At 57.6% G+C, this 27,890-nt stretch overlaps 1 protein-coding gene and 1 long non-coding RNA gene across 2 annotated transcripts; one reads left to right on the top strand and one right to left on the bottom strand.

Annotated features, from left to right (window-relative positions):
- Positions 1-6: 6 nt before the first annotated feature.
- EFCC1 (EF-hand and coiled-coil domain containing 1) lies at positions 7-27,890 on the bottom strand. The gene is made up of 8 exons (XM_081526550.1): positions 27,183-27,890; positions 25,590-25,873; positions 7,908-8,065; positions 6,433-6,589; positions 5,141-5,306; positions 3,230-3,370; positions 2,326-2,395; positions 7-1,369 (listed from the first exon to the last, which is right to left on the bottom strand). Exons 1-8 carry the CDS (start codon positions 27,861-27,863, stop codon positions 1,233-1,235), a joined length of 1,794 nt encoding a protein of 597 aa, XP_081382676.1. The 5' UTR covers positions 27,864-27,890; the 3' UTR covers positions 7-1,232.
- LOC145520326 (uncharacterized) lies at positions 6,630-24,168 on the top strand. The gene is made up of 6 exons (XR_014064408.1): positions 6,630-7,247; positions 11,561-11,764; positions 12,223-12,929; positions 14,523-17,456; positions 22,459-22,583; positions 23,716-24,168. It is a non-coding gene; the product is annotated as an uncharacterized LOC145520326 (long non-coding RNA).

The raw sequence follows: 27,890 nt of genomic DNA, 5'->3' as shown, positions 1-27,890 counted from the left end.
CGCCAGGAAAGTCCCTGCCCTTTTATTTTCCATTAACATACAGTAAAGCTGAGTTTTTGGAGACGAACGCCCACTTCCATGGATCTTACTACACACTTGGACTCCTGTGGCCAGACTTGGGGCTGGGTGGTGTCCTCCAACCCTCCCTGTGGCCCCGCCCGGGACTGCCTGCTGGGCCCAGGCTCCCCTGGTCCTCCTTTCCCTGTGGTCCCTCTTCTGTGTCCCCCGGGTGACCCCTTGCTCCCAAGTCCTGCATCCTCCCGTCTGCTACCCTCCCCTTCACCTCCAGGAGGCAGGTCAGAACCCCCCCAATGCGCCCGTTGCCTGGGAGATGGCATCATCAGGGCCCCATCCCCGCCGGGCGCCTGCCCTTGCCCTGCCCTCTGCAGGGCTCTGTCCTCCTTGGCTCGGACTGGCCTCTCTCGTCTGGACTCTCAGAACTCTCTTGTCTGCCGCAGTTTAGCGCTGATTCCGCCTGCACTGCTGTGCTCGCCAACGTGTCTTTCTCCTCCGAGGGTTTAAGGTTGATGGGACTGGGCAGCTTGTCTTGCTCCTGCCTGTGACCCATGGGGCCCGGTACCTACTGGGTGCTCAGGAAAGAGGGGCTCTGGGGTCTGTACTCGTGGGGTGCTTTACGGCAACACACTTGGGCGCTCCCTGTTCCCTTGCATTAAATGTCCTTCCCTCCTCTCTGCCCATCTAAATCTAACCGCTCTTCTAGAGCTACTTCAAGGCCACCTCCACCAGGAAGCCTGCCGTGATCACTGTCTCTTCCCTGGGAGTTCCTGCAGCCCCATGTCCAGCCTTCAGCACTTCCGGGGTCATGGGTAGTGTCCTAAGTGGAGTGTGGGGCACGAGGTTCCTGGAGCAGTCATGCTGTGTGGACGAAGAGGATACTGCTGGAAACGGAAGAGATCCTGGGAGCCCAGGGAAGGGGTTCCACACTGGGCCGGGCAGAAAAGCAGGCTCCTCGGCTCCAAGGGCAGGGGGTTGGCAGCAGATTACAGGCTGATCCAGCAACCGTCGGCAATGTGGATGCTGGCAGCAGGAATGCAGGCCCTGCAAGGGAGTCTCGGAGGAGCCCAGGGAAGGCATGGCTGCCAGGCTCTGAGCCTGGACTGGTCTCAGAAGGAGCCGGTGACCCCAGGGTTCTGAGGATGTGATGGTGGCCAGGCTGGTCCTGGAGGCTGGTCTGAAGGTGGCCAGGCTGCCCACAGGCCGGGCCAGCAACCTCAGCAGGAGATGAGGCAGGAGTGGGTGAGGGCCGGGGCTGCAGAGGCAGGGGCTGAGGGCTCTCTACGCAGGAGCTCACAGCGAGCCAAAGCTCGGTGCAGGGCGTCCAGCACGGCCGAGGGGCCAGATGTCCCCTCTGGAAAGAGAGAGTGGGCGGCAGGGAGGGTCATTCTGTTCCCCATGGCCTGCAGAGCTGCCCGCCCTCCTCCCGGGCCCTCCCCAGCCCTGGCCACTTCTCTCCCTCTGAGGACCCAGGGAAGGCAGCTTCTAGTGCCCAGGTTCTGAACTCCTCCTTGATGCCCGGGGCCAGTCAGGGCCCTGGACGCACCCGAGCCCTGCCCAGCGGTGCCCGGTGAGGCCAGTGAGCACAGGCTCATCACCGGTGAGTCTCCCCTCCTGATGTCACCAGGCACAAGCTGGCCCTGATGAAACTGTGCTGCCCTGAACTTTGAGGGCCACATGGCCTAGTGCTTAAGGGAGAGATCTGAGGTCTAAGTGCGGCTGACCCTTGGCCTCTCTGTGCCTCGGTCTCCCCATCTGTGGAATGGGTGTGATAATAGTCCTTCCTCCGCACTAAGCCCAGGGCTAAACTGGCAGCAGGGAGCTGCCTGGCTTCCTCGGAGTCTGGCCACATTGCCTTTTATTTGGCCTTTTCCCTAAAGTGTCCTCTCCCTGTCCTTCTCAAATAGCACCTTCAGCTTCCTGAAGCCCATTCCTGACTGTATGGTTTGCAGGTGGGCTGAGCAGGACCGCGTGTTAGTCGTTCAGTCGTGTCCGACTCTTTGCAACCCCATGGACTATAGCCCACCAGGCTTCTCTGTCCATGGAATTCTCCAGGCAAGAATAGTGGAGAGGATTGCCATCCCCTTCTCCAGAGGAACTTTCCAACCCAGGGATTGAACCCTGGTCTCCTGCCTCGCAGGCAGATTCTTTACCATTTGAGCTACAGGGAAGTCTCCTGACTGCACCCTTTGCAGGTGGGCTGCGCAGGAATGAGGCAGCATTTTGCAGGCAAGACACTCAGGACGGAGGAGCTGGGTCAGGATGCTGCCCAGGCCTTAGCAGATGGGTCAGGCAGGGGGGCTCACCTACCGTGTGTGGGGTCCCTGCAAGCATCCAGCGTGCTCAGCAACATCTTCCCCAGGGCTTTTTTCGATATGTTCTTGAAAAGAAGAAATGGAGACAGGGCTGGACTGGCCATGGTTGCTCTATCTTCAAGCAATGGGCGGGACTTCGTGGCCACTACAGGCGTCTGTGTGGCTCCCTGGGGGCAGGTAGAGCCCATTCTCCACCCTCCACCCCCAGCCCATGGTCCTTTCCTGGCCCCCATCCCTGTGATGACTGCACTGCCCAGGCTCTTGGTGGGAACTGGAGCAGCAGGCAGGACCCACTTAATCCAAGATCACGTACTGACAGACCATTGTCCCTGTGCCCAAGTAGACACCTGGGAAATGACCATGAAAAAGAGCATTTTGACATGTTAGCTCCTTTAATCCTTGCAACAGCTTGTTTTATTCTCATATTAACCAGTGAAAAAGCAGTGCTGAGAAAATGAGAACTCTGCCTGAAGCCACCAGCTGGGCAGTGAAGGAACCATGTGGTCTGTGTTAATAGATGCTTGATCTTGAACCATCTTTGAATTCCTGGGATCAATCCAACTCATCACCTTGTGTTTCTTTAAACACTGCCAGGTTTGCTTTGCTAATATGCTGATTAATATTTCTGCATCCATATTTAAGTGTGACACTAGCTTATAATTTTCTTTTCTTATACGAGTTGTCCTCTGGTTTTGAGATCAAAGTTATATTAGCTTCATAAAATGAATTAGAGAACCTCCCCTTCTTTTTGGTTACTTTCCCTGAGCTCTTTCTGTGTCTGGAAGTAGAGGTGACACCTGTCTGCGTGGGGACAGCTCAGAGGCAGTGCCTAACGCAGGTGGGCCCCACCGCTGCGGGCCCCTCCCCAGCCCTGGATATGCCAGCTCCCGTGAGCCTACCCGGTCGCGGAGCCTCTGCAGGAGTCCCAGCACGTCCTGCAGCTTCTCCTCCAGCAGGGACAGCCGCACCCTCTCTGTCTCCACCATCTGCAGCTCCTGCCGCAGGCGCTCATTCTCGACCACCTTCCGCTGCAGCTCTGCCTGCGGGGACACCAGGGGCTCAGTGCCCATGCTGCCACCCTCGGCCCCGTGCACGCAGCACCACCCCCAGGCAGCGCCCACAGCCTGCCCCGACCCTCCCACAGGGGTCATCCCATCTGGCCCCCAAGCCTACAGATAGAACCGCCCTGTCTCCCCAGGGAGGGCACCGAGGCTCAGAGAAGCTGCACGCCTGGCCCAAGGCCACACGGTCAGTCAGGCTGAGGCAAGAATGTACGTGCTCCCTTTTATGGTGGAAGGACTCCATCCTTCCTTCTCTTCTTATTCATCTGCTTGTCCTTTCTAAATTTTTTTGGTAGCAAGCAGCAAGCTAGTCTGGCCAGTTTGAACCGAGCAGGAATTCACTGTCAGGCTATTGGCTTGTCTCCAGAATGCGTCGATGGCTGGAGAATGTTGAGGGGTGGGGGCATGGAGGGTGAGGCAGGAGAAGCAGCTGGAGACTCCTGTCTGGGGGCTGCAGCTGAGGACACTCTCCACCCATTGCCCACCTCCCTTGAGACGGGAGCCCCAGGAGAGGGGCCCAACTAGCCCGGCCTCAGTCACGGCCCAGCCCTGGCCTCCAGAGTACCAGGGGGAGAGAGGGTGGCGAGTTGCAGAGTGCCACGTGGACACCTGCCTTCTAAAGCAGGGATGGGAGCAATGAGGCAGCCCCCATTCCTGACACCAATGGAGGGAAAGAGAAGCAGATGAAGGTGCGGCGTCTTTGGGCAGGAGAGCGCGTGGGGCCTGTGGGCTTGGGAGTGTGGTCTGTGCATCTCAGGAACTGAGCTCCCCAGCCTCCTGTTGGAGATTTAACTAGAAAGGGGTGGGCGCTATGCCGTTTGAAACTGCATCAGACCACAGATATGTTCAAAAAAAAAAAAAGCACACCCATAAAACTCTAAAAAAAAAAAAACCCACAGTACAGATTTAGAGTTTCAGGAATATAACTGTAACACTCCTTTATCAAAATCAGTTTGCAAAAGTGGCATTGTGCTGAGGGCTTAGTGAAATGAAAACTGTCCGTAGCATTCCACATTTGATGACTGTGATGCCATGGAGTAGACAGAAAAAATGCCAAATGGTCTTATCGAAATGGGGACACCGCTCTTGGTGTTGGCTGGCCCCACCCTCCTCCTCTCCACAGCCAGTTTTCCTTGGGGGAGGTGTCTGTTTTCCATTTCATCTGGCTTTGATGGAGCTGCCAATCACGGGACCTTGCCCGCCTACCACAGAGATTGGTCCAGGTATGGGCACGTGACTGAGGCTGACCTTTGGCTTTCTTCCCTGAGATTTACTGCACAGGGCTATTATTGTTCCTCTGGGGCTTTTTAAGTAGGCTTATGGGAGCATAGAGCTGCCTGAGGTCCTGCTTTCCCTCACCCTACCACATGGAGAAAGCCCCTCTATAGCAGGGGAAAGTGAGGACAGCACCCGTGAAAAAAATGGAGCAGACAGATGGGGACAATATAATCTGAGCCCCTGGATCCAGCTGTGCCTGAAGCTCATCTTAGCTGTTCTTTTGAAACCATTCTCCCAGCTCCATATGGTAATAAATTCCTGTGTTATTTTTTTTCCCCTTGAGCTGGTGTGAGATGGATCCTTTAATGTGCAGTCAAAATATTCTTCATTAGATCTAAATCATCTCCTCTCAGAGCCTTGGTTTACCCATCTGTGAAGGGGGCACAGGACTTGGCTGAGATGGCTCACAGTCCTTCCACCTGTAAGACACTAGCCATTGGTCTGGCTCCCAGCCTCTGGGGCTCCGCTGACCTCCTCCTCAGGCGTCCTCAGAGTCTTTGCACTGCAGCCCCGGGACCCTAGCTGCTCCACCAGCGTGGCGACGTGGGCCTCCAGCTCCCCAAGGGTGCGGGCATGGTTGGCACCACCGAAGTGGCTGAAGTAACTCATCAGCTTCTTGGCCGTCTGGTCATCACACCTGCAGTGAGGGAGAGTACTGGCACCAAGGGGGCTGCTTTCCAAAGTCTATTCCAGCCTTGGGGGGGTGTTATTACCGAGTCTGTCTCCCCTGAAAGCTAGGTGGGGCCATGGCATCCCCTGTCCACACCCTCCCCCGGTTCCCCGTGTCATCAGAGCAAAAGCCAGAGGCCTCGCCCAGTCTGCCCATTACCTCCCCTACCTCCTTCCCACTCACCTTTGCTCTTTCTGCTCCAACCACAGCAGCCTCCTCGAGACCCCTCCCATGTGCCCCAGGGCCTTTGCACCTGCTGTTCCCTCTGCCCGAAAGGCTTTCCCCTCATTTCCTTCAGATCTCTGCTCAAACAGCACCTTCTCAGAGGCCCCCTAGCATGTCCTGCCCCCTCCTCTTTCTCACGCTTGTCACCACTCAGGAGAACAGAGGCTCCTGGGCAGGAGGGGCCTGTCTTGGTTAGTGCTGTTTACCAGGAGCCCTCAAATTTGCCTGGCATATCATAGATGCTTCATATGCTTGTTGACTTAACGGGTTGGTGATAATAATGACCCAAGAAAATTGGCAGAACTTTATAATAAAAGAGTCAGCACTGCCCCCCAACCTCCGTGGAGTACCTGCTGGGATCAGGCCCCATGGGGGCATTTTATACCCTTGATGGCGAATCCTCACAAATCCTCCACCAGGCAAGTGTTAGTGTCCCATCTTAGAGACGGGAAGACTGAGGCTCAGAAGTCAGGTGACTTGATGCAGGGGGGTGCCTTAAGCTTTGAGAGCAATGGGTTAGGAAAGGGTCTGACACGTGGGGAGTCACACTCGAGCTGTGGGGCAGGTCCGGGGACCGTAGTCATCAGAGCGAGGATCAGGGGGAATTAAGCCACCAGGAAATGTGCCCTTGCTCAGCTCATTTCTCCCGGACAGGTGCCCAGGGCCATGGGCTCGCTTCCACCAATGGATCCAGGGACAGACCGTGAAACAGCAGGGAGGGGACCCAGCCTGGATGTGAATCAGGAGGTCAGCCTCCCATGTTTCAGGCCCGTCACTGCATAGAGGGGCCGCCCTGTGCTCCCAGGATGACCGTAGGGGCCCAGCCCCGGGTATGCCCGATCCTGGACATCCTCGCCGGAGCACGTACCCCTTCCCACAGCTGGAGAGACCAGCCAGCAGGGCCATGACCTCGGCTGGCGGCCGCTGCGCCTCCTGCCACTTCTCGCAGTCGTCCTCCTCGTCAGAGGCGGCCTGGCCCTCGACCGAGCGGAACAGCTGCTCGTCCAGCCCTGGAGAAGCACGGGCTGTGGACAGGGACAGAGGCAGGGGAGGAGCCCCCTCTTTAGGGGCCGCCCCGACTCCCCTGGGGAGCCCTCCCGCCTCCGCTCCGCCCAGGCTCAGGGTGGACACGTGAGTCCAACCCGGCAGTCAGAGCATAGCCGCCCAGCCACGTGACTGGTGCAGGCAGGGCTGGGGACCCCGCGGGGGCCGGGGGCGTCAGGCCAAACCCTGACTCAGACTTCCAGGGAGGAGGGACGCTCCTGTTCCTCCCGCCAGGGCCTGGAGGGCATGGGCCTGGCTGCTGGGGGTGAGGGGCGCGCCTCGCAGAGGCTGGTGGGCGAGGCCGGGGGCACGGGGCTCTGCTGACATGGGACTGTGCGGAAGCCTGCTGGGGCTTTTAAGTGAATTAGGTGAACCAGAAAGTTCCCTTGAACTAGAGCAGTTCAGGCCGAATAGACAATGTCCTGGCTGGCACAGCCCCCAGCCCCAGAGGACTGTGTGTCCAGGGGCGGGCCCCGGGCACCTGTATTTTTGAGGCTCCTGGGTGATCCTAATGGGCTGGCAGGTTTGGGCACCCCTGGCTCGGCTGCCCTGATTTTGGACACCCTGCTGGGTGGCTGCAGGGCCGTTCTGTGTGTTCTCGATAAAAAGTATTCCAGACCCAGTGGAACCGGAATTGAGGTGACTGGTCAATAATTTTTTATCGTGTTATCGTGTTTCCAGTATTGACAATTTGGTTTTCTTCCTGGGGATTTCCTGCTCTGTGTGTGTGTGTGTGTGTGTGTGTGTGTGTGTGTGTGGTGTCACTATAGTCACAGTTGTCCCGGTACCCAAGGCTGGAGCAGCGTAGGGCCTCTGAAGTCATGTGAGAGGGCTGGCGCCTAGCAGCCTGTCCACTCCTGCCTACAGCCCAGCTGGGAGAGCCCTGGGGCACTGGCTCAGATAGTTTCTCCCTGCTTTCCTTTGCTCCTGATGCTGCACACCCAGCAGACCCGGGTTCTTAACACGATGGGCCTCTTTGTGGCCTTCTTGAGGGGTGACCAGCCAGTCCTGCTTGCATACCTCTGATGACAGGGAGCTTACTCCCACTCCAGCTCCCTGGGTGCCCAACCCACTCCTGCACTGCATTGACAGGAGACATGTTACTGCACCCTGAGCCGGAGCCTGCCTCCCTGGAACCCACCCTCCCTTACAGGGTATCCGCTCTCAGGCCCTGATGGGGGCGCTGGGGAAGCCCAACCTCAGCAGGTAGAAGGTGGGGCTCTGTCTGGATGCCGGATGGCGGCATCAGCACAGACAGCACCCTGGGTATGCGGGACAAACCTTGGTCCGGGGACAAACCTTGGTCCGGGGGTCTGCTCGCCGGGCTGCTGCCGGACCTCCAGGCTCCCTCTGGAGGGGGTTCTGGGCCTCTGGTCCCACCATCCTCAGGTCCACTACTCTTGGTGTCTTGCTCTGGGCTGGCTTGTGGTGAACTTCGGAGCTGGGTGCCCTCTGACCTGTGAGTGGGGGAGACACAGGTGTTGAGAGGGTGGGGGCTCTGCCGGTTTCCCGCGGGAGTGTGGGCTGTGGGCCCACCCTCCCCACTGTTAAGGCTAAGCTGCCTGTGACATGCCTGCCAAAACCCGTGGTGGCCTCTGTGGCTGACCCCACTGGCCCCCTACCTGATGGCCAGCGTGGCAGAGTCAGCTTTCCATGGTGGACAGTCACCCAGATTCTCTTGCAGCTAAGACATAGGCTTGTGATGCGATTTTAGCCAATGGGACTAGAAGCAAAACCCTCTGAGGAGCCTCTGTGTCCAGAAGGGCGGGGGTCCTTGGTTCCCACCCCAGCGCTGCCAGCAGGGACTGGCAGTGGGACTGGGGGCCCCTTTTGCAGGCTGATCACTGGAGCTGATGCCTCCGAGGTCCTCCCAGTTCCCATTGGGTTCTTACCCTGTGCCAGTGGGCAGAGGGACAGGAAGCCATCGGGGTGGCCGGGAGCTCCAACCTTCTGTGTTTTATGAGCCACTAACTCTGACTGATAATGCCCTGCATTCAGGGCCCCCCAGTACAAGCCGAGGATGGGAAGGGGCTCAGCAGCAATCAGCGTGAGACCCCCTGGATGCGGATTCTTGGTTCAGAGAGAAACTAGAACTTAGGGCATATCATTTGAGGTCTAACTGGGCAGGGGACAGTCCGTCTCAACTCCAGAGGCTAAGATCACAGCCAGAAGAGAAGACACCAGAGTCTAGGGTACAGGATCGCTTTCTCACAAAGACCACTGACCGAGAGTGGCATAGGCTTCCTGGGAAGGTAGTGAGCTTCCTGACAGAGGAGGTGTGTAAACAGTAACAGGCTTCAGTGGGTAGAATTTTGAATAGCGTCGGAAAGGGCTTCCCTGGTGGCTCAGAGGTAAAGAATCCACCTGCCAATGCAGGAGACACAGGTTCGATCCCTGGGTCGGGAAGATCCCCGTAGGAGGGCATAGCTACCCACTCCAGTACTCTTGCCTGGAGAATCCCATGGACAGAGGAGCCTGGCGGGCTACAGTCCACGGGGTCGCAAAGAGTGGGACACAACTGAGCAACTAAACAACCATAACAATGGACAGTATCTAAGTCTTCCCACTGCGAGAAACTTCTTTTTTCCCTAAATTATTTAAGGGCTTCAACAAGCAAAATGAGATGGCAGGGACAGCCCCGATGAACAGTTTCCTAGCAGAGGCTGGCCTATGTTCCCCACATCCCGTCAGACACCGGGGTCTTAGAAGCTGGTTCCACAGATGACTTCCTGCATCAACACCACAATAGCTAAATCTCTCAGCATCCCTGCGAGGTGCCAGGCACTGCTCCAGGGCTTTGAACATGTCCTCCCAAAACCCTGCCTGTATGGGGGCAGGGAGCATCCTGACCCCCGTTTCCCAGACTGGCCGGCCCAAGCCACATGGCTCAGAAGCATAGGAGTTGGGTTTACGCTCCTGGCCCGCCAGGTGCAGGGGACGCTTGCGCTGCGAGCTCGGAGCAGCCCAGCCCAGCTGCTGCCCTGATTAGGGGACCACAGGTCACATGTAGCGGAGTCAGGAGGAGGAAGCCAGTGGGAACAGAGCTGGGAGAGAGAGCGCCACGGACGAGGACACGCTCTGGAATTTTCCAAGAGGTGCGACGTGGCTGCAGAGAAACATGGGGTGTTCCTCTTGTCCAGCAGCTGATCCTCCTGGCCTGCATGGCCGGCCCCTCTCCGCGGGGTCCATCTGCAGCCACAGGACCCTTCGCGTGTCACACGGGTGAGCTGAGCCATCGCCACCTTGGAACAGAGACAGCAAGCCTCCCAGCCCGTCCTCTGCCTGCTCCACTCACGTTCTGTCAGCCACCCCGCTCCCTGGCTGGACACATCTGGCCCTCGGCTTCCGGGAGGTGCCCGTCCCCCCCCAGCGCCCTTTCCCTCACTCATCCTCCATGTCCTGACCCTAAACCCAAGGACCTCGTCTCTCTTCCTCCTGCGAGGGCTCAGCCAGCACCCTGGCTTCCAAATCTGCCTGCAGCCCTGGACCCTCAGATCCTGTTTCCTTATGAGCCCCACCACCCCCAGCGGCTGCTGCCTGGTCACCTCTTCCTGGAAGCCCCATGCAATCCCTAAGGCCTCCTTGTCTTCCTGCATCTGCTCCTCCCGCTCCCCCCAAGAGGAGGGTGTCATCTTGGCCCCCCAAGCAGTGGCCATTGGCTTTGGCCACCTGGAGGTCGTAAGGAGAGTCCAGCCCGGGGGGGTGGGTCACAGCAAGGCTGTGGACTGGAGCCCTCCAGGCTCCTCTGTTCATGGGATTCTCCAGCAAGAATACTGGAGTGGGTTGCCGTTTCCTCCTCAAGGGGATCTTCCTGACCCAGGGATCGAACCTCGTCTCCTGCATCTCCTGCATCGGCAGGTGGGTTCTTTACCTCTGAGCCACCAGGGAAGCCCATGCATGTGTCCGGCTGACACAGATGGAATTGCTGACTTTTCCCACCTTGACCTGCAGGAGGGCACTCACCAGCGTTTCAGGTTAAGAGGATGCATCTGTCTGTGTAGTATTCCTTGATGGACTGGCTGCAAGCCCTCCCTGCAGTAGCAGTAGTGGAAAGCTCTGCCGGAATATTCTGGGCCTAGAAACTTGACGGTTCTTGGCCCCAGGACTGGACCACGGGGCCTGTGGTTTAATGAGGGTTTCCCATAAGAATGAGATGTGTGGGGTTGGTCTGGGGAGTGGACCCGGGGGCAGGCGGAGGTCACCTGTGACCCCCCTGACTTGCACCTCCAGCTTCCTGGAAGGCTCCAGCCCCAAGGTCACAGAGAGGGGGCCTGTGACCTGTGAAGGCTGTCTGTCTCTCCCCGCATGCCCAGGCTGTCAGCACTTGCTGTCCTGGCTGTTTCCTGGAAGACAGCTCCGACCCCATCCCTCTCGTGGCTCCCACGGCCGAGAGAAGGGATGCCAGTATCCTTAACACAGCATCCACTGGGGGCCTTCCGAGGTCCAGCCTGGTCTCTGGCTCATGGCTGGTGGTGACCTCGGGGCACGGGACAGCCAGACTCACTGACCCTCCTGTCTGTTGCCCTCTGGATCTTTGATAAGCACTGCCAACACCTTACTGGGTACTGAATCCTGCTCTGTTCTTCCCCTTCGATATGCACATTTAATTCTAAATTGAAGTCTAGTGAATGTACAGTATTATGTTAGTTTCAGGTGTACAGCAAAGTGATTCCATTGTGTGTGTATATAAATATATATATATATGAAAAAGAATATGAAAAACCTGGAAAGGAATACGTGTGTGTATACACATACACGTATTCTTCTTCAGCTTCTTTTCTGTCATAGGTTATTACAGGCTACTGAGTGTAGTTCCCTGTGCTGTACAGTCGGTCCTTGCTGTTTACTTGTTATAGATTGCAGTGTGTGCTCTGAGTCTTTTAATGGAAAAACTCATCTACTCCTCCCAGTAGCCCTAAGAAAGACTTACTCTCATTCCTGCCATTTCACAGATGAGCAAACTGAGGCGCAGAGCAGGAGGAGCTTGCTGAGATCCTGCAGCTCCCTCGGCCCGCCGGGTGCAGCCCAGCAGGCTGGTCCCCAGCGCCCCCTCTCTCGTCTCACCTCCCTGCCTGGACGCCCTGAGCTCCCGTGGTCTTCAGCGACTGTTGGTGTTTCCTGGAGGGGCCCAGCACAGGACGGAGCGGCCCGTCGAGGTTTGTCGAATGAATGAATGAATAACTGAGGGCATGGATGAATGACACCGTTGGCAGCAGTTCATGTGATGAGAGGAAGGGTGGGTCAGGTGGCCACAGGCCCACACCCGACAGGATTCCCTCTGCTCTTGGATTGCTCCAGAAAGATAGTGAGAAGGGCATCAGCGTTCAGACCCTGGGGCCATCCCAGGCCTGTGGATGCGGCTGATCCCCTGCCCAGCCCACGGAGGGTTGGACCCTCCAAGCGAGAGAGTGAGCAGGACCTCCTCTAACCACAGGCATCTGGAGTCCCTGGCTGAACTGTTGACTAAAACAGATTTCCTTTCATAGGAAATATTATCACCAACAGTGAAAAGCCAGTATCTCTTCCAAAGGTAGGAAGTAGCCAGGAAAACAGGAAATAACAGCAGAATTGCCAGCGCCACCTCGGTCTTGTTTTTTGTCTGCCTCTGAACCAGGCCGCTGCTTCTTTGTTGGAAAGAGAGGTTGGCACTGCTAAGGACAGCTGGAGATGCACCAGATCCGGCCCGAGACCTGAGCCAGCAGGACTGAAAAGGCTGGTGGATGCCCTCCCTGGCCGGTGACCCCTACCCCTGCCCAGGCAGGCCGCTCTCCCCGGGAAGACGCAGAGGGGCTGGGGGCGTGTCTGCAGAGAGGCCGGTCGCCCCATAGGAGTCGCCGAACGCCTCCTGCTCAAGCCCTTGTGGGGGGCAGCGGGCCCCTGCTGCCCACTATCCCCTCGTGCCCTCACGCCCGGCAGACCCCAGTCCTCGTCCTGGGGGTGTCCTCTCCAGCCACGCACATCTGCACACCCCCCGGAGCTCCCCCGCCCCGGACGTTGTCCTCTTGCTGGAGGCGGCAGCCACCTCTGGCTCCTGGCTCAGCCTCCGACACATATGACAAGGGCCAGATGTTCCTGAGTTCTCCCTCCGGTCCTGGCAGCTCCCGGCTCCAGGCCTCCAGCGGACGGACCCTCCCTGGGTTCTGTGGTGCAAAGAGAGGGCTTCCGCGGAGCTGCCTAATCTGCCTTCTGCCCCCAGCCCCCAGCTCAATCCCCTGTTCATCCACCAGTAAACGCTGATGGCCCTGAAATGAAATACGGCGCTTCTGAACACGGGAGGTCCTGCCTCCGCTCGTGTTCTGGGGGACCATAGGCAGCACTCAGGTGAATAGGAGGGATGTGGCGTGTGTGTGTGTGTGTGTGTGGTTTTAACCTGAGTTATTTAGTATAATGTGTACTAAAAACAATTGATGAGCACATCAAACCATCTTAGTCCTATATTTCCGACAATTATACAACTTCCCTTTAAATGCTCAGTCGCTCAGTCGTGTCCAGTTCTTGAGACCCCATGAACTGTAGCCTGCCAGGCTCCTCTGTCCATGGGATTCTCCAGGCAAGAAAACTGGAGTGCATTGCCATTTCCTTCTCCAGGGCATCTTTCCGACCCAGTTATTGACCTGGGTCTCCTGCACTGCAGGCAGATTCTTTACCACCTGAGCCCCCAGGGGCTATCCCTTTAAATCAATTAAGTAAAAAGAGTGAGATGATTTAAGGAAAAATAGCAACTAAAGAATAATAATACAGGTTTGATGCAGAGATGGCAAAAATTGACACAGATCCTTGGAGAGGGTCTGAACTTTGGCAAATGCCTGGAGAGCAGCACATCGTGAGATCTGGGCACTGCTGGAGCCAGACCCCTGCCATGTCCCTCAGCCACTCATTCTGTCCCCCCACAGCAGAGGACCCCACCTCTGACAAACTGCCACCCTCTTTTTATAATGGTTATGTTGGAAGATCCCAAAATGAGTTGAATAAGGGATAGACCCTGGCTTTACATATACTTTGAAAAAACTTAGGCTGACGTTTTTGAACTGTGGTGTGGAGAAGACTCTTGAGAGTCCCTTGGAAGGAGATCCAACCAGCCCATCCTAAAGGAGATCAGTCCTGAATATTCATTGGAAGGACTGAAGCTGAAGCTGAAACTCCAAACTTTGGCCACCTGATGGGAAGAACTGACTCATTGGAAAAGACCCTGATGCTGGGAAAGATTGAGGGCGGGAGGAGAAGGGGATGACAGAGGATGAGATGGCTGGATGGCATCACCGACTCATTGGATGTGAGTTTGGGTAGACTCCGGGAGCTGGTGATGAACAGGGAGGCCTGGCGTGCTGCGGTTCATGGGGTCACAAAGAGTCAGACACGACTGAGTGACTGAACTGAACTGAACATCACAGTTTTAAAACAGAGAACTATCTTGGGTGGTGCAGAAGAGGAAGTCAGGGAGATGTAAAGTGTGAGGACTTGGGTCATTGCTGGCTGGAGGATGAACAGGGCCACGGGAGGTGGTAAGTAGAGAGCAACCCCTACCAGCAGCCAGCAAAGGATGGGGATTATAGTCATACAACCATAAGGACCTGAATTCAGCTCCCCTTGGGTGAGCTCAGAAACAGATTCTTCTCTTGAGTCCCAGGTCAGCGGCACCTTAATTTCAGCCCAGGCAGACAAACTAGGCAAGCCTGCCTGGACTTCTGGCCTGCAGAATGTGAGATCATAAATGGAGGTTGTTTTGAGTGCCTAAGTTGGTGGTAATCTGTTATGGTTGCATGGAAACCAAACACAACAAACCAAACAGGCACACCCATCTGTCTTGTTGGCACAATCTCAGTTATTCCGTCAGGCATTAAGTGGACAAGTGCCTCCAGACAGGAGATCTGATTGGTCTAAGCTGATCATGGTGATTCCTTCTTTTTGCCAAAGTTTGTTTAGGAACAGGCGTATGATGTGATCCTGGCCAGTGAGAAGTAAGAAGATGTCTTCCAGGAGAATCTCTGGGAACAGAGGAGTTGATGGTGGACGTGATTTTTCACCAGGAAGTGATTTTCTGTCTCTGGATGTGGCAGTGATGCCTGCGGCCATGTCAGCCAACTTGTGACCATGAGGGGCCTTTGCTGATAGACCAAGATGACAAGCTGAGGAAGACAGGGTCGGAAGATGGAGAACTGGGTACCTGCAAACATCACTGAGCTGCTCTCCCTTGGGGTTCTCATGCAGGATCATCAATGTTCCTGTGGTTTAAGCTGTTCTGAGTAGAGTTTTCTGTTACTTGCAGGGGCATGGTCAGTGATAAACAGAGCACTGCTTGGGGGTTACACGAGGTTGTGTATGTGAAGTTGTCAGCGCATTGCCTCCCGCTGCAAGCACACCAAAATGGGGGCTCTGCTCCCCTCCTGCCTCAGCCCCTGCGCGAGTCAGGGCTCAGCCAGAGAAGGTGGGCCAGTACGGGATGCCCATCTATGTTCACGTCCGTACCTGCAGAGCTGTCTCAAGAGTTTACTGCCAGGAAGTGGGCCCTGTGATTGGGGGACCAGCCCAGCAAGTCTGAAATCCAGAGGAGGGGCTCAGGGCATCTGGAGCCCTGAATGCAGTGGACCCCCTTTGTTCCAGGGAAGCCCTCAGCCTCGCTTAAAGGCCTATCAAGTGATTAAATCGGTTTCACCCAGATTATCCAGGATCATCTGTCTCTCTTACTCCAGTGCAACTGGTTATGAACTGGAATTCCATCCGCAAAACGCCCATGGCAGCCGTGGGCTAGTGTTTGAATGACTTGGGCTGTAACCAAATGGCTCAGCAAGGTGGTCCAGTCGGAGACCATCGAACACCCTGGGATTCAGCTCTTTCTGAGCTGGATGGAAAACATCGCTCTCCTTTGCTTCCCTCCCTGTGTTCATCCCTCTGACATCCAGCGGCCCCTAAGCTTCAGGAAGCTCCTGGGCAGAGTGGACACTCGGGGCCTGGCTAGGAGAGGGGGTGCCAGGCAGCCGGAGGTCCCAGAGGCTCGCAGGCCGGCTGCCTTTCCTGAGCGAAGGCTCACAGGAAACAGAGACTCGCGTGTGCAAACAAGAGAACAACAGAAGGAAGACGGGCTCACTGGGGGACCTTGGAGGAAGAGCTGAAAATAAATCCCTCAGAGCGGAGCGTGCAGACAGCGCTCGGGGCCACGGCAGCCTTCTCGACTGCCTTGTTTCTGGTCCCCAGCTGAACGGGGGGTGTCCAAGCACCCCCCTCCAGTCCAGGCTGTTAATTCTGCTCTGTAATGCATCCGACAGAGGACATGTGGCAGCCACCGTGTATGCTGGAAACAGTGCATGGAGTGGAGCGGCCCCACCTGCGGGAGCCTGCCTTCCTCGGGGCCACCCGGAACCGGTGAAGTCACGACAGAAATAAATGAAAGATGGGAAGAAATAAGTGGAAGATGGGAAGGCCAGGGGCAATGAGAGATGACAGAGCAGAGGCCAGGGCCTCTGAAGACGTCATGGGATGTAGCTAAGACGGCTGGATGGATGTGAATTTGTCAGGAGTCCCCCAGGGTGGTCAGGGCGCCTGAAGTAGACAGGGTGAGGTTTGGGGTGTGGGGAACAGAGAGGCTGGCACAGCTGGAGGTGTGCACATGGGCAGAGTGGAGGACACTGGGGCCAGAGGGGGACCCCATCACCTAGGACCACCGTCACGGCCACAGGCAACTGACTGGTCTGGCACTCAGGCCACCCAGGTGCTGTGAGGCTGCCCCTGGCCTGGAACTGGAAAAGCAGGGTTCCTGAACATGGGGTCACAGAGCATCCCCAACATAATCCTAGAGGCACAGAGCTGAGGCTGTTCCCGAGCCTCACCCCAATGGAAGCATGAGGAGAGCCCGGGACTCTGGGGCCCCTGAGGACTGAGTCCAGCCTGGGCTGTGCCCTGACTGCCTGGGTGACCTTGGCCAGATCGCCATCCCTTTCCGAAGGACATATTTACGGCACAGATTGTTGTTCAGTCGCTAAGTGTGTCCAACTCTACGACCCCATGGACTGCAGCATGCCGGGTCTCCCTGTCCATCACCAACTCCCAGAGTTACTCAAACTCATGTCCATTGAGTCAGTGATGCCATCCAACCATCTCATCCTCTGTCGTCCCCTTCTCCTCCCGCCTTCAATCTTTCCCAGCATCAGGATCTTTTCCAATGAGTCAGCTCTTCACATTAGGTAGTCAAACTACTGGAGTTTCAGCTTCAGCATCAGCCCTTCCAATGGATATTCAGGACTGATTTCCTTTAGGCTGGACTGGTTGGATCTCCTTGCAGTCCAAGGGACTCTCAGGAGTCTTCTCCGACACCACAGTTCACAAGCATCAATCCTTCAACGCTCAGCCTTCTTTATGGTTCAGCTCTCACATCTGTACACGAGTACTGCACGAATTAGCTGCAATCGAGACCATTCCCCTGGCAGGAGCCCCCTACCCAGACCCTAGGCTGTCAGTGGGACATATGGGCCCAGGCTGTACCCTGGGGAAATTCAGCCAGGGACACGCATTTACTGGGGGTAGACGTCTCTGGGGGACACTGTCCATCAAACAGCTCACCAGACCGTGGCCGGCTCCTCCTCCCTCGCTGTCTCTACTCGTCCTGGGCTCCCTGTCTGTGGGCCCTGTCTGGCTGCTACTCTCACTTGGCCATGCACGTGTGGTTTTGGAGGCAGGCCTTGCTTTCCTGGGTAGAAGAGGACCGATGTCCACCTGCTTTCTGCCTTTAATACTGTGGTGAAGGCCGCATGTCTGAGGGACATCTCTGAAGATGCATCACAGAGCCCGCCTCGGACTTCTGGTCAGGACTGGACAATGAACCCCCTAGCCCTGGGGCGCTGGAATCACTGTGAGGTGAGTCCCTGTGACTTGCGGCTGAAGGGGTCCCTAGCAGATGAACCCATCACTGGAGCCGTTTTCCCAGCTGCTCCTGGAAGGGCATCCTTATGAGGTGTGGTGTGACTGCCGCTGTGCCGTCCTGGTTGCAGTGTTGACCTATGGCCAGTGGGGCGTGAGGCATCAGGATGTAGTGAGAAGTGGTAGCTGGAACTGGAGTTTAGATCCAGGTGGTGTGGCTTTGCAAACTCTGGCTGCAATTTCAGGGTGATGTAGTGAGGCGGATAAATGGTCGGGTCAGTCAGTTCAGTCGCTCAGTCGTAGCACGCCAGGCCTCCCTGTCCATCACAAACTCCCGGAGTTTACTCAAACTTATGGCCATCGCATTGGTGGTGCCATCCAACCATCTCATCCTCTGTCGTCCCCTTCTCCTCCTGCCTTCAATCTTTCCCAGCATCAGGGTCTTTTCCAATGAGTTGGTTCTTCACATCAGGTGGCGAAAGCATTGGAGCTTCAGTCCTTCCAATGAATATTCGGGACTGATTTCCTTTAGGATGGACTGGTTGGATCTCCTTGCAGTTCAAGGGACTCTCAGGAGTCTTCTCCAACACCACAGTTCAAAAACACCCATTCTTCAGTGCTCAGCTTTCTTTATAGTACAACTCTCACATCCATACATGACCATAGCTGGAAAAATCATAGCTTCGACAAAAGGACCTTTGTTGGCAAAGTAATGTCTCTGCTTTTTAATATGCTGTCTAGGTTAGTCATAGCTTTTCTTCCAAGGAGCAAGCGTCTTTAGATTTCATGGCTGCAGTCACCATCTGCAGTGATTTTGGAGCCCCCCAAAATAAAGTCTATCATTGTTTCCACTGTCTCTCCATCTATTTGCCATGAAGTGATGGGACCGGATGCCATGATCTTAGTTTTCTGAATGTTGAGTTTTAAGCCAACTCTTTTATTTTCATCAAGAGGCTCTTTAGTTCCTCTTCACTTTCTGCCATAAGGGTGGTGTCATCTGTGTATCTGAAGTTATTAATATTTCTCCTGGCAATCTTGATTCTAGCTTGTGCTTCATCCAGCCCAGCATTTTGCATGATGTACTTTGCATAGAAGTTAAATAAGCAGTCCGATAACACCCAACTAGGGGCTTCCCTGGTAGCTCAGACTGTAAAGAATCTGCTTGCAATGCAGAGACCTGGGTTCAATCCCTGGGTTGAGAAGATCCCCAGGAGGAGGAAATGGCAACCCACTCCAGGATTCTTGCCTGGAGAATCCCATGGACAGAGGAGCCTGGCGGGCTACAGTCCATGCGGTCACAGAGTTGGATGAGAGTGAGCAACTAACACGTTCACACTTTCACTTAACCGCCCACTGAGGGCTTCTCATGCCCCAGCAGGACCCCCTGGAGTCAGGAAGAGCCACAGTCGCCTGACCACTGCCTCCTCAGGCTGTGCCCAGTGGGACTCTTGGCTGCACTTGGCTCCCAGGGCCCGTGACCGTGAACGTGACCGTGTGCGAGTCCCGAGGCAGGGTGTGCACTGCCCTGACCCCTGAGGTCGTGGCTCAGCATCCGGCCCGTGTAGCCCTGACCTCCCATGGGTCATCGGAGCGCTCTGCTGGCACCGGGGTGACACCGCTCGTGTTTGCTCTCCCTGGCCCAGTGTGACGGGAGGACACTGAGACTCACTCTGGGTGACCCCTTGCTGGCTCCTCCACCCGGAGGCAGGTTCCCCTTGTCCATGCTTCTGCTGCCTCCCGCTCTCCCGTGTCTTATCCTGCAGACCCCAAGGTTCCGTCCTCCAGGAAGCATCTTAGAACAGAGAGGCTCCGCCCAGCTCCAGGTGAGGCCTCGGGGTGTGGGCTGGTGGCCCGCCCCTTCTCAGGCGCTGCACCCAGGAACAGCCCCCTCACGGGCCTCCCTGCCTCGTGTCTCCCTGTCTGCCCATCTCTCTCCACAGCCTGAAGGGCCGCCGTGAAGCTCAGAGCAATCACTTCACTCCCTGTTTCAGGCCCTGTTTCTGTCTTGCTCGTTCTCTGGGGCGAAGGCCTCGTGCCTCAGCCCGGTGCTCAGGCCTTTCACCATCCCCACCTGCACTTCCAGCACACTCTTTGCCACTTTCCAGCTCACATCCGCCACCCACAGTCCGTCTCCCTGTTCCCTCGAGGCACCAGACCTTTACACCTCCAGGCCCTTGTTTGCACTCACAGCAACCTGAATCTGCCATGCCTGAGAAAACTCCTATTCATCCTTTAGCACGCAGCTCAAGTGATGGCTTTCCCCCGAGAGATGCCCCAGCCGGCATCACAAATGCCTCTTCTGTGCTTGCCCACACTCTGCAACTCTGGTGGGCCCCGACACTCAGCCGACATTGTCCACTGCTTGTGGTGGTCCCCACACACAGCAGGCTCTCTGGGGCCGGATTCTCTCCGGGGCTGGACTCTGGTTCATATCAACAACACCGACTCCCATTACCATTACTGTTTATGGGGGATGCTGTGATAAGGGATAGATATAATAGTCATCTCCGACTTTATCAAGGATCTTCTCAGTACTAAGCAGTATTCTAGGGGCTTTGTATGTATCGGCACTTTATCTTCAAATTCCCTGTGAAGTGGGTATCAGAATAATTATTGTTCCTGCCCCGTTTTACCAATGAGGATACAGAGGCTCACAGCGGCAAGAAGCACGTACATAGGTCAGCATCCCAGAGCTGCACCCACAGTCTGCACTGCCCTGCCCCCACCTCACTGATCAACCTCACCCATCTGGGGGCTTGGGGTCCCACCCCCACTTCACAAAGGGAGGCTCACAGAGGGGCACGGACCAGCTCAAGGGCAGTGTCTGGGAAAGCTGGGATTCAAGTCTAGGCCGGGCTGGGCCTCCCAAGCCTGCCCCCGCCCTGAATCCCCTCTGAGGCTCTGCCCTGGGTGGTCTGGTGGGGCAGGCGCCCAGCCAGCACTGTCCCTTTGTGAGCTGGGGTATTGTCCCCAGGAAAGGCCTTGGTTCCCACGAGGGGCCACCCACACGCTGGTGCCTCAGAATACTGGGATCTGCATCCCCCCTCTGCCCCAGATGGCTTCCTGACCCGCCGCCCGCCCCCCACCTGTCTGCCTCCCTCCTGACCTCCTGACGTTGTCCCCCCAAACCCCCCAGGCCAGGCCGCCCTGGTGGGGGTGGGAGAAAGGGGGTGGCCCGAAAAGCCCTCATCTTTGTGGAGGGCGGCCCAGTGGGCTGCCCCCTGCCTCCCTCCGTCTCCCCCCCACCGGGGTCTTTTCATCCTTCCCTGCAAACACAACAAAGCCGTGGAGGCCCTCTCTTCAGCTCCAGCTGAGCTGGCTTTTCTGTCTCCTTTCAGAACAGGAGCCCAGCCCCCGCCCAGCAGTGCCTGCCCCAGGCTGCCCGGCCCGGTGTCTTAAAGGGCCAGCTTCTCCTCGACAGCCCAGGGCAGGGTTAGGGTTAGGGTTAGGGCAGACAGGTGGCCGAGACTCAAGAGTTCAAGAGGATCCGCGGTCACCGAGTGCAGTGCGGCTCTGCTGGAAGCAGGGTCAGACCCCGGCACGGCTCGGCCCGACGACCGCCCGGCACTGCACGCCCGTGCCCTTGCTGTCGAGACGTTCCTGAGGCTCCACACGCTCGCTCGGTCACCGTCTCCCTTGGGGCCCTGGGCTGGGTGCTGGCCTAAGAACCTCAAGCTGTCCTGCTTCCTCGCAGGGTTCACGGGCTGGGCCGGGAGACCGGTTATAAGCTCTTCCTTATTGGGCTGATTGGCCCATCCTCCCTGCAACTTTTGAGGCACAGGACAGGCAGGTTGGAGAGGGTGCAGAGTGCCCCCAAACACCCTGAAGCGTTCAACGGCCTGGAAGAGCTGACTTTGGGGTATGTATTGTTTAATATTTCTGAGACATGCACTTCTGTGATTCTCCTGGGAGGATCTCGGACCCAGAGTTCAACAGGGTTCACTGTGGGTATGTGTACCTTTGGTGGGTCAGTCACTAAAGTTTGGCCGGTCAGAGCCCTGACTCCTGGTGGGTTCAGGTATGAACATGCTTCCAAGTTGGTCCGTTGAGGTTCAGCCTGGCACTCCAACAGCCCAACTCAGACAAGAGATGATCTTTCTACTGGACTTGGAGCTTTGTCGATGTCAATGCCCCAAAGGCTGCCAAGGGAGAGACCTTGCCTGGGAGTGAAGCCCACAGAGCTTCTGTATCCTGGTGACGTTGTTTGAGTACCTGAATCCAGCCATGCCCGAAGCTGGTCTCGCCTAAACTTTAGTAAAAGCCAGCTTCTTTTTTAAGCGAGTCAGACTTTCTGGCACTCATTAAGAGACCTGGCTGATAGAAAGAGACAGCAGAGGAGAGAAAGCTGGAGAGTGTCTGGGCTTAGCTTGGGACACTTGGGACAGTGAAACACTGTATTCGGATGGAGGGCTGAACGATATCATATAAATCGTGGTGTTAAATATTCCATGTGAAACTGCGTCACTGCATCGTAATCTGCGTCTTCCCCTCAGGATCATCACTTGTGCTTTCCCTGCTCACAAATGTGCTGGGAGGAGGGAGTGTCTTGTGGGATTTGGAGGAGCCGCGTCTCCTCTCTGGGATGAGGTGGTGTGAGGCCGAGCAGGCCAGCTGTGGGCAGCAGGAGCCTCGAGGTTGCTGGGGCCGTGATGTACCCAGCAATCCTTCTCTGCAGGCTGGCTGGCTGGGTGAGCTCCAGGAGGCTGTGGACTGTGCTGCTGTGCGGAATACTTGTATGAGATCCAGGACCCTCATGGTTCTGCAAGCAGCAGTTGCTCCCTTGGGCCCCTCTGCACAAAGCACGTGTGTGGCCCAGCATGCAAGTTCATGGCCTAATGTGCTTGGGCCCAGGGACCCTCAGAGGGCAGTGGGCATGCCCGTGTCCATTCTGTGTACCCAACGTAGCCGCACTGGGCTTTGTCTGTGGAAGGTGGTTAGGAAATGTGGGCCGAATATGTGAGTGTGTCCAATGGCTTAAATATCTCCTGTCTGTTCTTAGGTTCCTGGTCAAGACGGTGGATGGAGGTGCTATGGGAAGCGCCCTTTCTATCTACAAACACACAGACGTGCTGGAGAAAACCTTACCATTTAGGAGAATGCAGAGCCAAGGTCACAGATAAGAAGGTAAGATGAAAAAAAAAAAAAAGAAGGTAAGATGCCTGGCTTGTGTAGGGAGCGGGAGGTGGAGCTGAAATGCCCCTGAGGGGTCAGGACTGGGGTTCTGAGGCCCAGCTGGCAAAGGGGCAGGGGACCTAGGTGCTGTGTGAAGACAAGGAGGCCCCTGCAGGAAAGGGGGGCCATCCAGGGGCCGTCTCATCCATGGACGGAGGCAAGAAAACCCCACCGACGGCTTCGGGACGCTGTCCTAAGGTGTGGGGCCCACTTTCTCACCACCTGTGTAGTGAGAAACCTCGAGCTAAGAAACGCATCTAGAAAGCAGCCCAGATTCAGGCCCCGGTGGGGGCAGAGAGGGAAATCCCCCGCCCTGTGACTGGGGGGCCCTCCAGGGTCCTGACTTCTGTCAAAGCTGGGCTCAGGGCGGCCATCCCCATCATGACGGGGAGAACTGGATGGGCTGGGGTTACAGCAACGCCAGAAAGATGAGAGGGGGCGAGGCCTGGGTAGGGAGGAGAAGGTGCAGCTTTGAGCAAGAACTCACAGCAGTTCCTCCTGAGCAGCGAGGAAGAGAGGCTGAGATTGCCCCTGAGGAGGGGCTCCGCAGGGGAAGGAGTCTGGTCTGGAGTCAGGAAGCTCAGCTGAGTCCTGGGTCCCTCGAGCTTGGTTTTGTGACCGGTGTTCTTGGCTCTTCTGCCCTCTTCCCTTTCCTTTCTTCAAAGACAGAGAGCACTGGGGGCAAGTCAGCCTGCAAACCTGCAAGCTCTGACTACAGAAAACAGACAGAGGTGGTCTGCTCCCGGGGCTGGGCTGGGAAATGAGCGACAGCCATCACCTAAGCACCGTAGGAAGGGCACCATCTGGCCCTTGGTTTCCTCATTCACTGGGCATAGCCTTTGAAGCCTCTGCAGTATCTGCTCCCTTTTCCCTTCCTAAGGTGGTGGTTTCATTGTTAAGTCGTGTCCAACTCTTGAGACTCCATGGACTGTAGCCCGCCAGGCTCCTCTGTCCACAGGATTCTCCATGCGAGAATACTGGAATGCGTTGCCATTTCCTTCTCCAGAGGATCTCCCCGACCCAGGGGTCGAACCAGGAGCCCCAGTTTTGTTTGGGATATCAGCATCACCTGACTCTCTTGCAGGTAGAGGCAGCCACGTGATGCAGTTCTGGCCAAGTTGAAGGAGGTGCAAGTTCCAGAGGGAGAAGCAGGGGGGGGCCTCTCCCTGAATATCAAGGCAAAGCTCACTAGCAGAAAATCCTTCTCGCCCTCAATGTCCCTGGTCCACCTTATGCCTGGATAGCAGACATGAGGACTGGAGCTGCAGCAGCCATCTTGTAACCATGAGCCAACAACAAAGAAGGTGAAGTGGAAAGAAAGAAAGAACACAGGCTGTGGGGGCAGACAGACCTTCCTTTTCCACTTTCTGGCTATGTGGCCCTGGGTATGTCACTTAACTTCTCAGAGCCTCACTTCCCACAGTCTGTAAGATGGGGCAGAACCTCTCCCTTGCAGTCTTGAGATGATTAAATTATGCATTGGCTGTGGATCCACGTTTTATCCTGTCAAGAGCTATATAAATGTTTGGAGTTACAACCATGCTGTAAAGGACAGTTACTTTAGGGCAAAAGAAAGAAGAGACCCTTTATTTCTCTTCTTGGAGAAAGATCCAAGGCTGGACATGGGCCTTAAGCCAACAGGCCCCGCTTCCCAGCCCATCAGCTCTGCAAACAGGAAGTGACCGTCCAAACATTTGGAGCTGCAGGAGGCTAGCCCAGAGCGGGCCTCTTCCCTCCAGCATTGTGCTTTTTGGTGTCCCCACTGAGAGCTCCTCAGAACTCAAGGACATGGTCCTGCCCGTTGAGCAACCAGGTTCAAAGCACCCCCTCTGGCTGCCCCACCCGCCAGTCCGGGCCAGACCACTTTCCTTTTGGGCTGGAGGCATACAGCAGCCCCCCGCCTCCGGCCCTTCCCCTCCCTGTCACAGCTGTATCACAACAGAGTGACTTTTTGGCAAGTCTGTTCCTGTGATCTCCTGGCCAGAACCTTTTCATGGCTTCATGCTGTCCCGAGGGAAAGGCTGACGTCCTCACCGTGACCTTGGTTGGCCGGGTCCCTGCCTGCCTCTCCTGCTCTATGCTTCCAGCCACTCTTAGTTTCTGGCCGGGGCCCAGGTCCCTCCTGTCTGTGCGCTTTGCCTACAGTTTCTGTTTTCTGGGGTACTCTCCCCTCCTCCCCTCCCCGGCCCATCTCGCCAGGTAACACCCCCCGTTCAGCGCCCTCCTCCTGGCAAGGATTTCAGAATGTCGCGTTCACGGTGATACCCCTGCTGCCTCACACAGCTGCTGCACAGGGCCGGGCTCAGGACATGTGGCAGGCACACCGGGCGCCTTGGAATTTGAAACGGTGGGAGCTGTGTTCACTGAGCACCTAAATGAGCCAGCCAGGGCCTCACGACATCTTCACAGCCACTTGGGTTGGCAGGAACTGCAGTCTGCTTTCCACCCAAGAGGAAACAAGGACTCCCAGGGGGCCAGTGACTTTCCCAAGGTGTCACATCAGAGGTCCTGCCGGGATTTGAACCTTGGCCCCAAGCCCAGTGTCCTGCCCTGGTGGAGGTACCACAAGGGGTCCCTGCCCGTCTGTTTCCTCACCTGGAGAAGGGGGACATCATGGTACCTGCCTCCCAGGGCTGGTGCCTGGGAGGACTCAGTGAGTTAAGTCACCTGAGTGCTTAGCTCAGAGGCTGGCTCATCTTAGGTGTTCAGGAACTGTTAGCGGTTACCATCATTAGTATTCCACTGATCAGTCAAAACAAAAATGAATAAATATATCCTATTGCCCGCCCCGCTCCCCGCCCATGAATAGGCAAATGGAGGGACTTGATGGGTGAACAGGCCCATGGATGGAAGGATGGATGAGTGGATCCATGGGTGGATCCATGAACACCAGAACAACAGGGAAACATGAGAACGAGTGGGGAGGAAGGGGGTCCCCGACCCCAGCCCCTCGCTCACCTGTAGCTGCGCAGCTCGCCCTCCAGCCGCCGCAGCCCGCGCTGCAGGCCGGGCACCTGGCGTGCCAGCGCCTCGAGCTCGCGAACGCGCCCCAGGCTGCGGAGCACCGCCTCCCGGGCCTCCTCCGCGCGCCGCCGCACCTCGGCCTGGCCCCGGCGCAGCCGCCCCGCGTGGGCCTCGGCCGCCGCCAGCGCGCCCCGCGCCTGCCGCAGCTCCCGCGCCGCCGCCTCGGCCTCGCCGCGCGCCGCCTCCCGGGCGCCCGCCTGGCTCTTCCAGAGGCCGACCTGCCGGGACAGGGCGGCAGAGCGGGTGGTGAGCGCCTCGCGCGGGACCCCGACCCGGCCCAGAGCGCGCGAGCAAACCCATCGGGGCCGTGTGAGCTCGGTTAGCCCTCAACCTAACTCTGCTAAGATGGGAGCTCGCATCGTCCCGTGGTAACGGATGCCGCATGGTAATGGATGCGGGCCGCCGAGGCCCAAAGCTCGTGCCCTGTTCTTTGCGCCGTTCCAGTGAGTCCCCAGACTCTTCTCCACCCACCTCCTGCCCTTGGGGCACTCCGCCTCCATCCCACAGAGGTGATCCTCACTGCGTGGGCTCAGGTGCATCTTCCCGGCCCTCCCCACTCCTAGCTGCTAGGCAGCGGCTCCTTAAGGGCGAGGTTTTCTTCTGCTGTGTTTATTGCTGTGCGGTTTGGTGCCTAAAATAGGCCTGGCACACAGTAGGTGTTCGGTAAAGACTTAAAGAACGAATAATCCTGGACGATCTTACTCCACATAATAAGAGTACCTCCCCGCCCCAGGCTTTGCTTCTGGGATGCCCGTTGGTTGGCGCGGCCCTTGCCTGGGCCACTAAAATCTGCGCCTCCACCCCTGTGCGCTTCCGGGCCTCTCCCTACCCCTCGGGGCTGTGCCCGGGCTGCGTGGGGAGCAGGCAGCTCCCTCAGAGGCTGTTCTGGGCCTCGTCTGATCCCCCGCCTCTTGTCGTCGCCTTTGGCACAAGGCTGGTGCTCAAGTGCGTGCTGACTGAATCGCAGACGCCTGCCCTGGGTCCGTGCCTCTCTGGGCACCTGGTCCCCGCAGCGCCGGGTGGCCTGTGCCTGCCTGATTGTCAGTGTGACACTATTTAGCACCGGGGACGCGAGGCCTGACCCCGAGAAGGCCTCCCCAATATTTGCTGACTGACTGCACAGAGCTGCCCGTAGACCCCGTTGGGCAGGGAGCTCCTTAAGGGCGGGACAGAGTCTTCCTCACACCTTATCTCCTAGGTCTCCCGGAAGCCTCTAGAGGCCTATGTGAGACCGTCGGGGTTTCCTGGAAGGGTCTGTGCTTGGATCAGAGGGCAAGAGGAGACGGGGTGTGGCTGCGGACGGTTTCCTCAGTGGGACTGGGATTTGGGGGTGGAATGGGTGATGTGAGTAGGGGAGGGGCCCCCAGGGGGTTGAAGCGGCTGGAAGGCAAGTAGGCTCAAGCCAGCCAGGCTGCCCCCACTGCATGTCCCCTCCTGCCCAGGAGGGGCTCTCAACCCGCTGCGGTCGCCGGCCCTCCAGTCCGGTCCTTACCCGCCCACCCCCTTTCACCCCGGCCGCGGGCACACCTGCAGCGCCAGGCAGCGCGCGTCACTGCTCTGCAACGCAGCCCGCAGGTCCTCCACTAGCTCGCGCAGGCTGCTGTTTTCCTCCTCCAGCCGCGCCAGGCGCTCGCCGTCCGGGCCGCCGTCTGGGCCGGGCGGGCGGGCCGCTCGGCGGCGGCGGCGGCGCGGGCGGCGCAGGCGGATCTGCGTCTCGATGTGCTCGCTCAGAGCGCCGCGGGGCAGACGGGGCCCGGTGCGGGTGCCGAAGTAGCCGCAGAGGCGCGCGTGGAACTGCCGGAAGGTGAGCTCGGGCGGCTCCGCGCGCAGCGCCAGGCGCGCCTCCTCCTCGGCATCCTCGTCCCCGTCGGCGGCCTCCCCAGCGGCCGCGTCCCCGGCGATCACGTCCCCAGAGTTCGTGTCTCCGGCGGCCGTATCTCCGGAGGCCTCCCCGGGGGCGGCTGCCCCCTCGACGCGCAGCCCCAGCACCGCGCAGAGTGCGCGGAAGTCGGCGCGGGGCAAGCGGCCGGCCCCTCGGCAGTCCAGGTGGTGGAAGACCTCCTGCAGATACTGGTCCAGGCCGGTGGCCAGCACCACGATCTCGTTCTCCACGCCGCGGTCCAGCCCGTAGTGGTGCGCCAGGGCGCTCAGGAGCCACTGCGTGCGCCGCGCCGGCCGCCGGTACGGGTCACTCGCCGCGCCTTCCATGCCGGCTTCCGCGCCCGGGCCGCGGGG

This window comes from Giraffa tippelskirchi, chromosome 9, assembly GCF_054371585.1.
Source record: "Giraffa tippelskirchi isolate mGirTip1 chromosome 9, T2T-mGirTip1v1.2.pri, whole genome shotgun sequence".
Lineage (NCBI taxonomy): Eukaryota > Metazoa > Chordata > Mammalia > Artiodactyla > Giraffidae > Giraffa > Giraffa tippelskirchi.
The sequence above is the reverse complement of the archived record's forward strand: the minus strand, read 5'-3'. Positions and strand labels throughout refer to the sequence as shown.

Excerpts from the sequence above, each read along its gene's own strand:
- EFCC1 (XM_081526550.1), bottom strand. The coding sequence starts at position 27,863 with ATGGAAGGCGCGGCGAGTGACCCGTACCGGCGGCCGGCGCGGCGCACG. Across the intron at positions 8,066-25,589 it reads GGCGAGCTGCGCAGCTACAG|GTCAGAGGGCACCCAGCTCC; the intron begins GTGAGCGAGGGG and ends CCCCACTCACAG. Across the intron at positions 3,371-5,140 it reads TGAGGACGCCTGAGGAGGAG|GCAGAGCTGCAGCGGAAGGT; the intron begins GTCAGCGGAGCC and ends GTGTCCCCGCAG.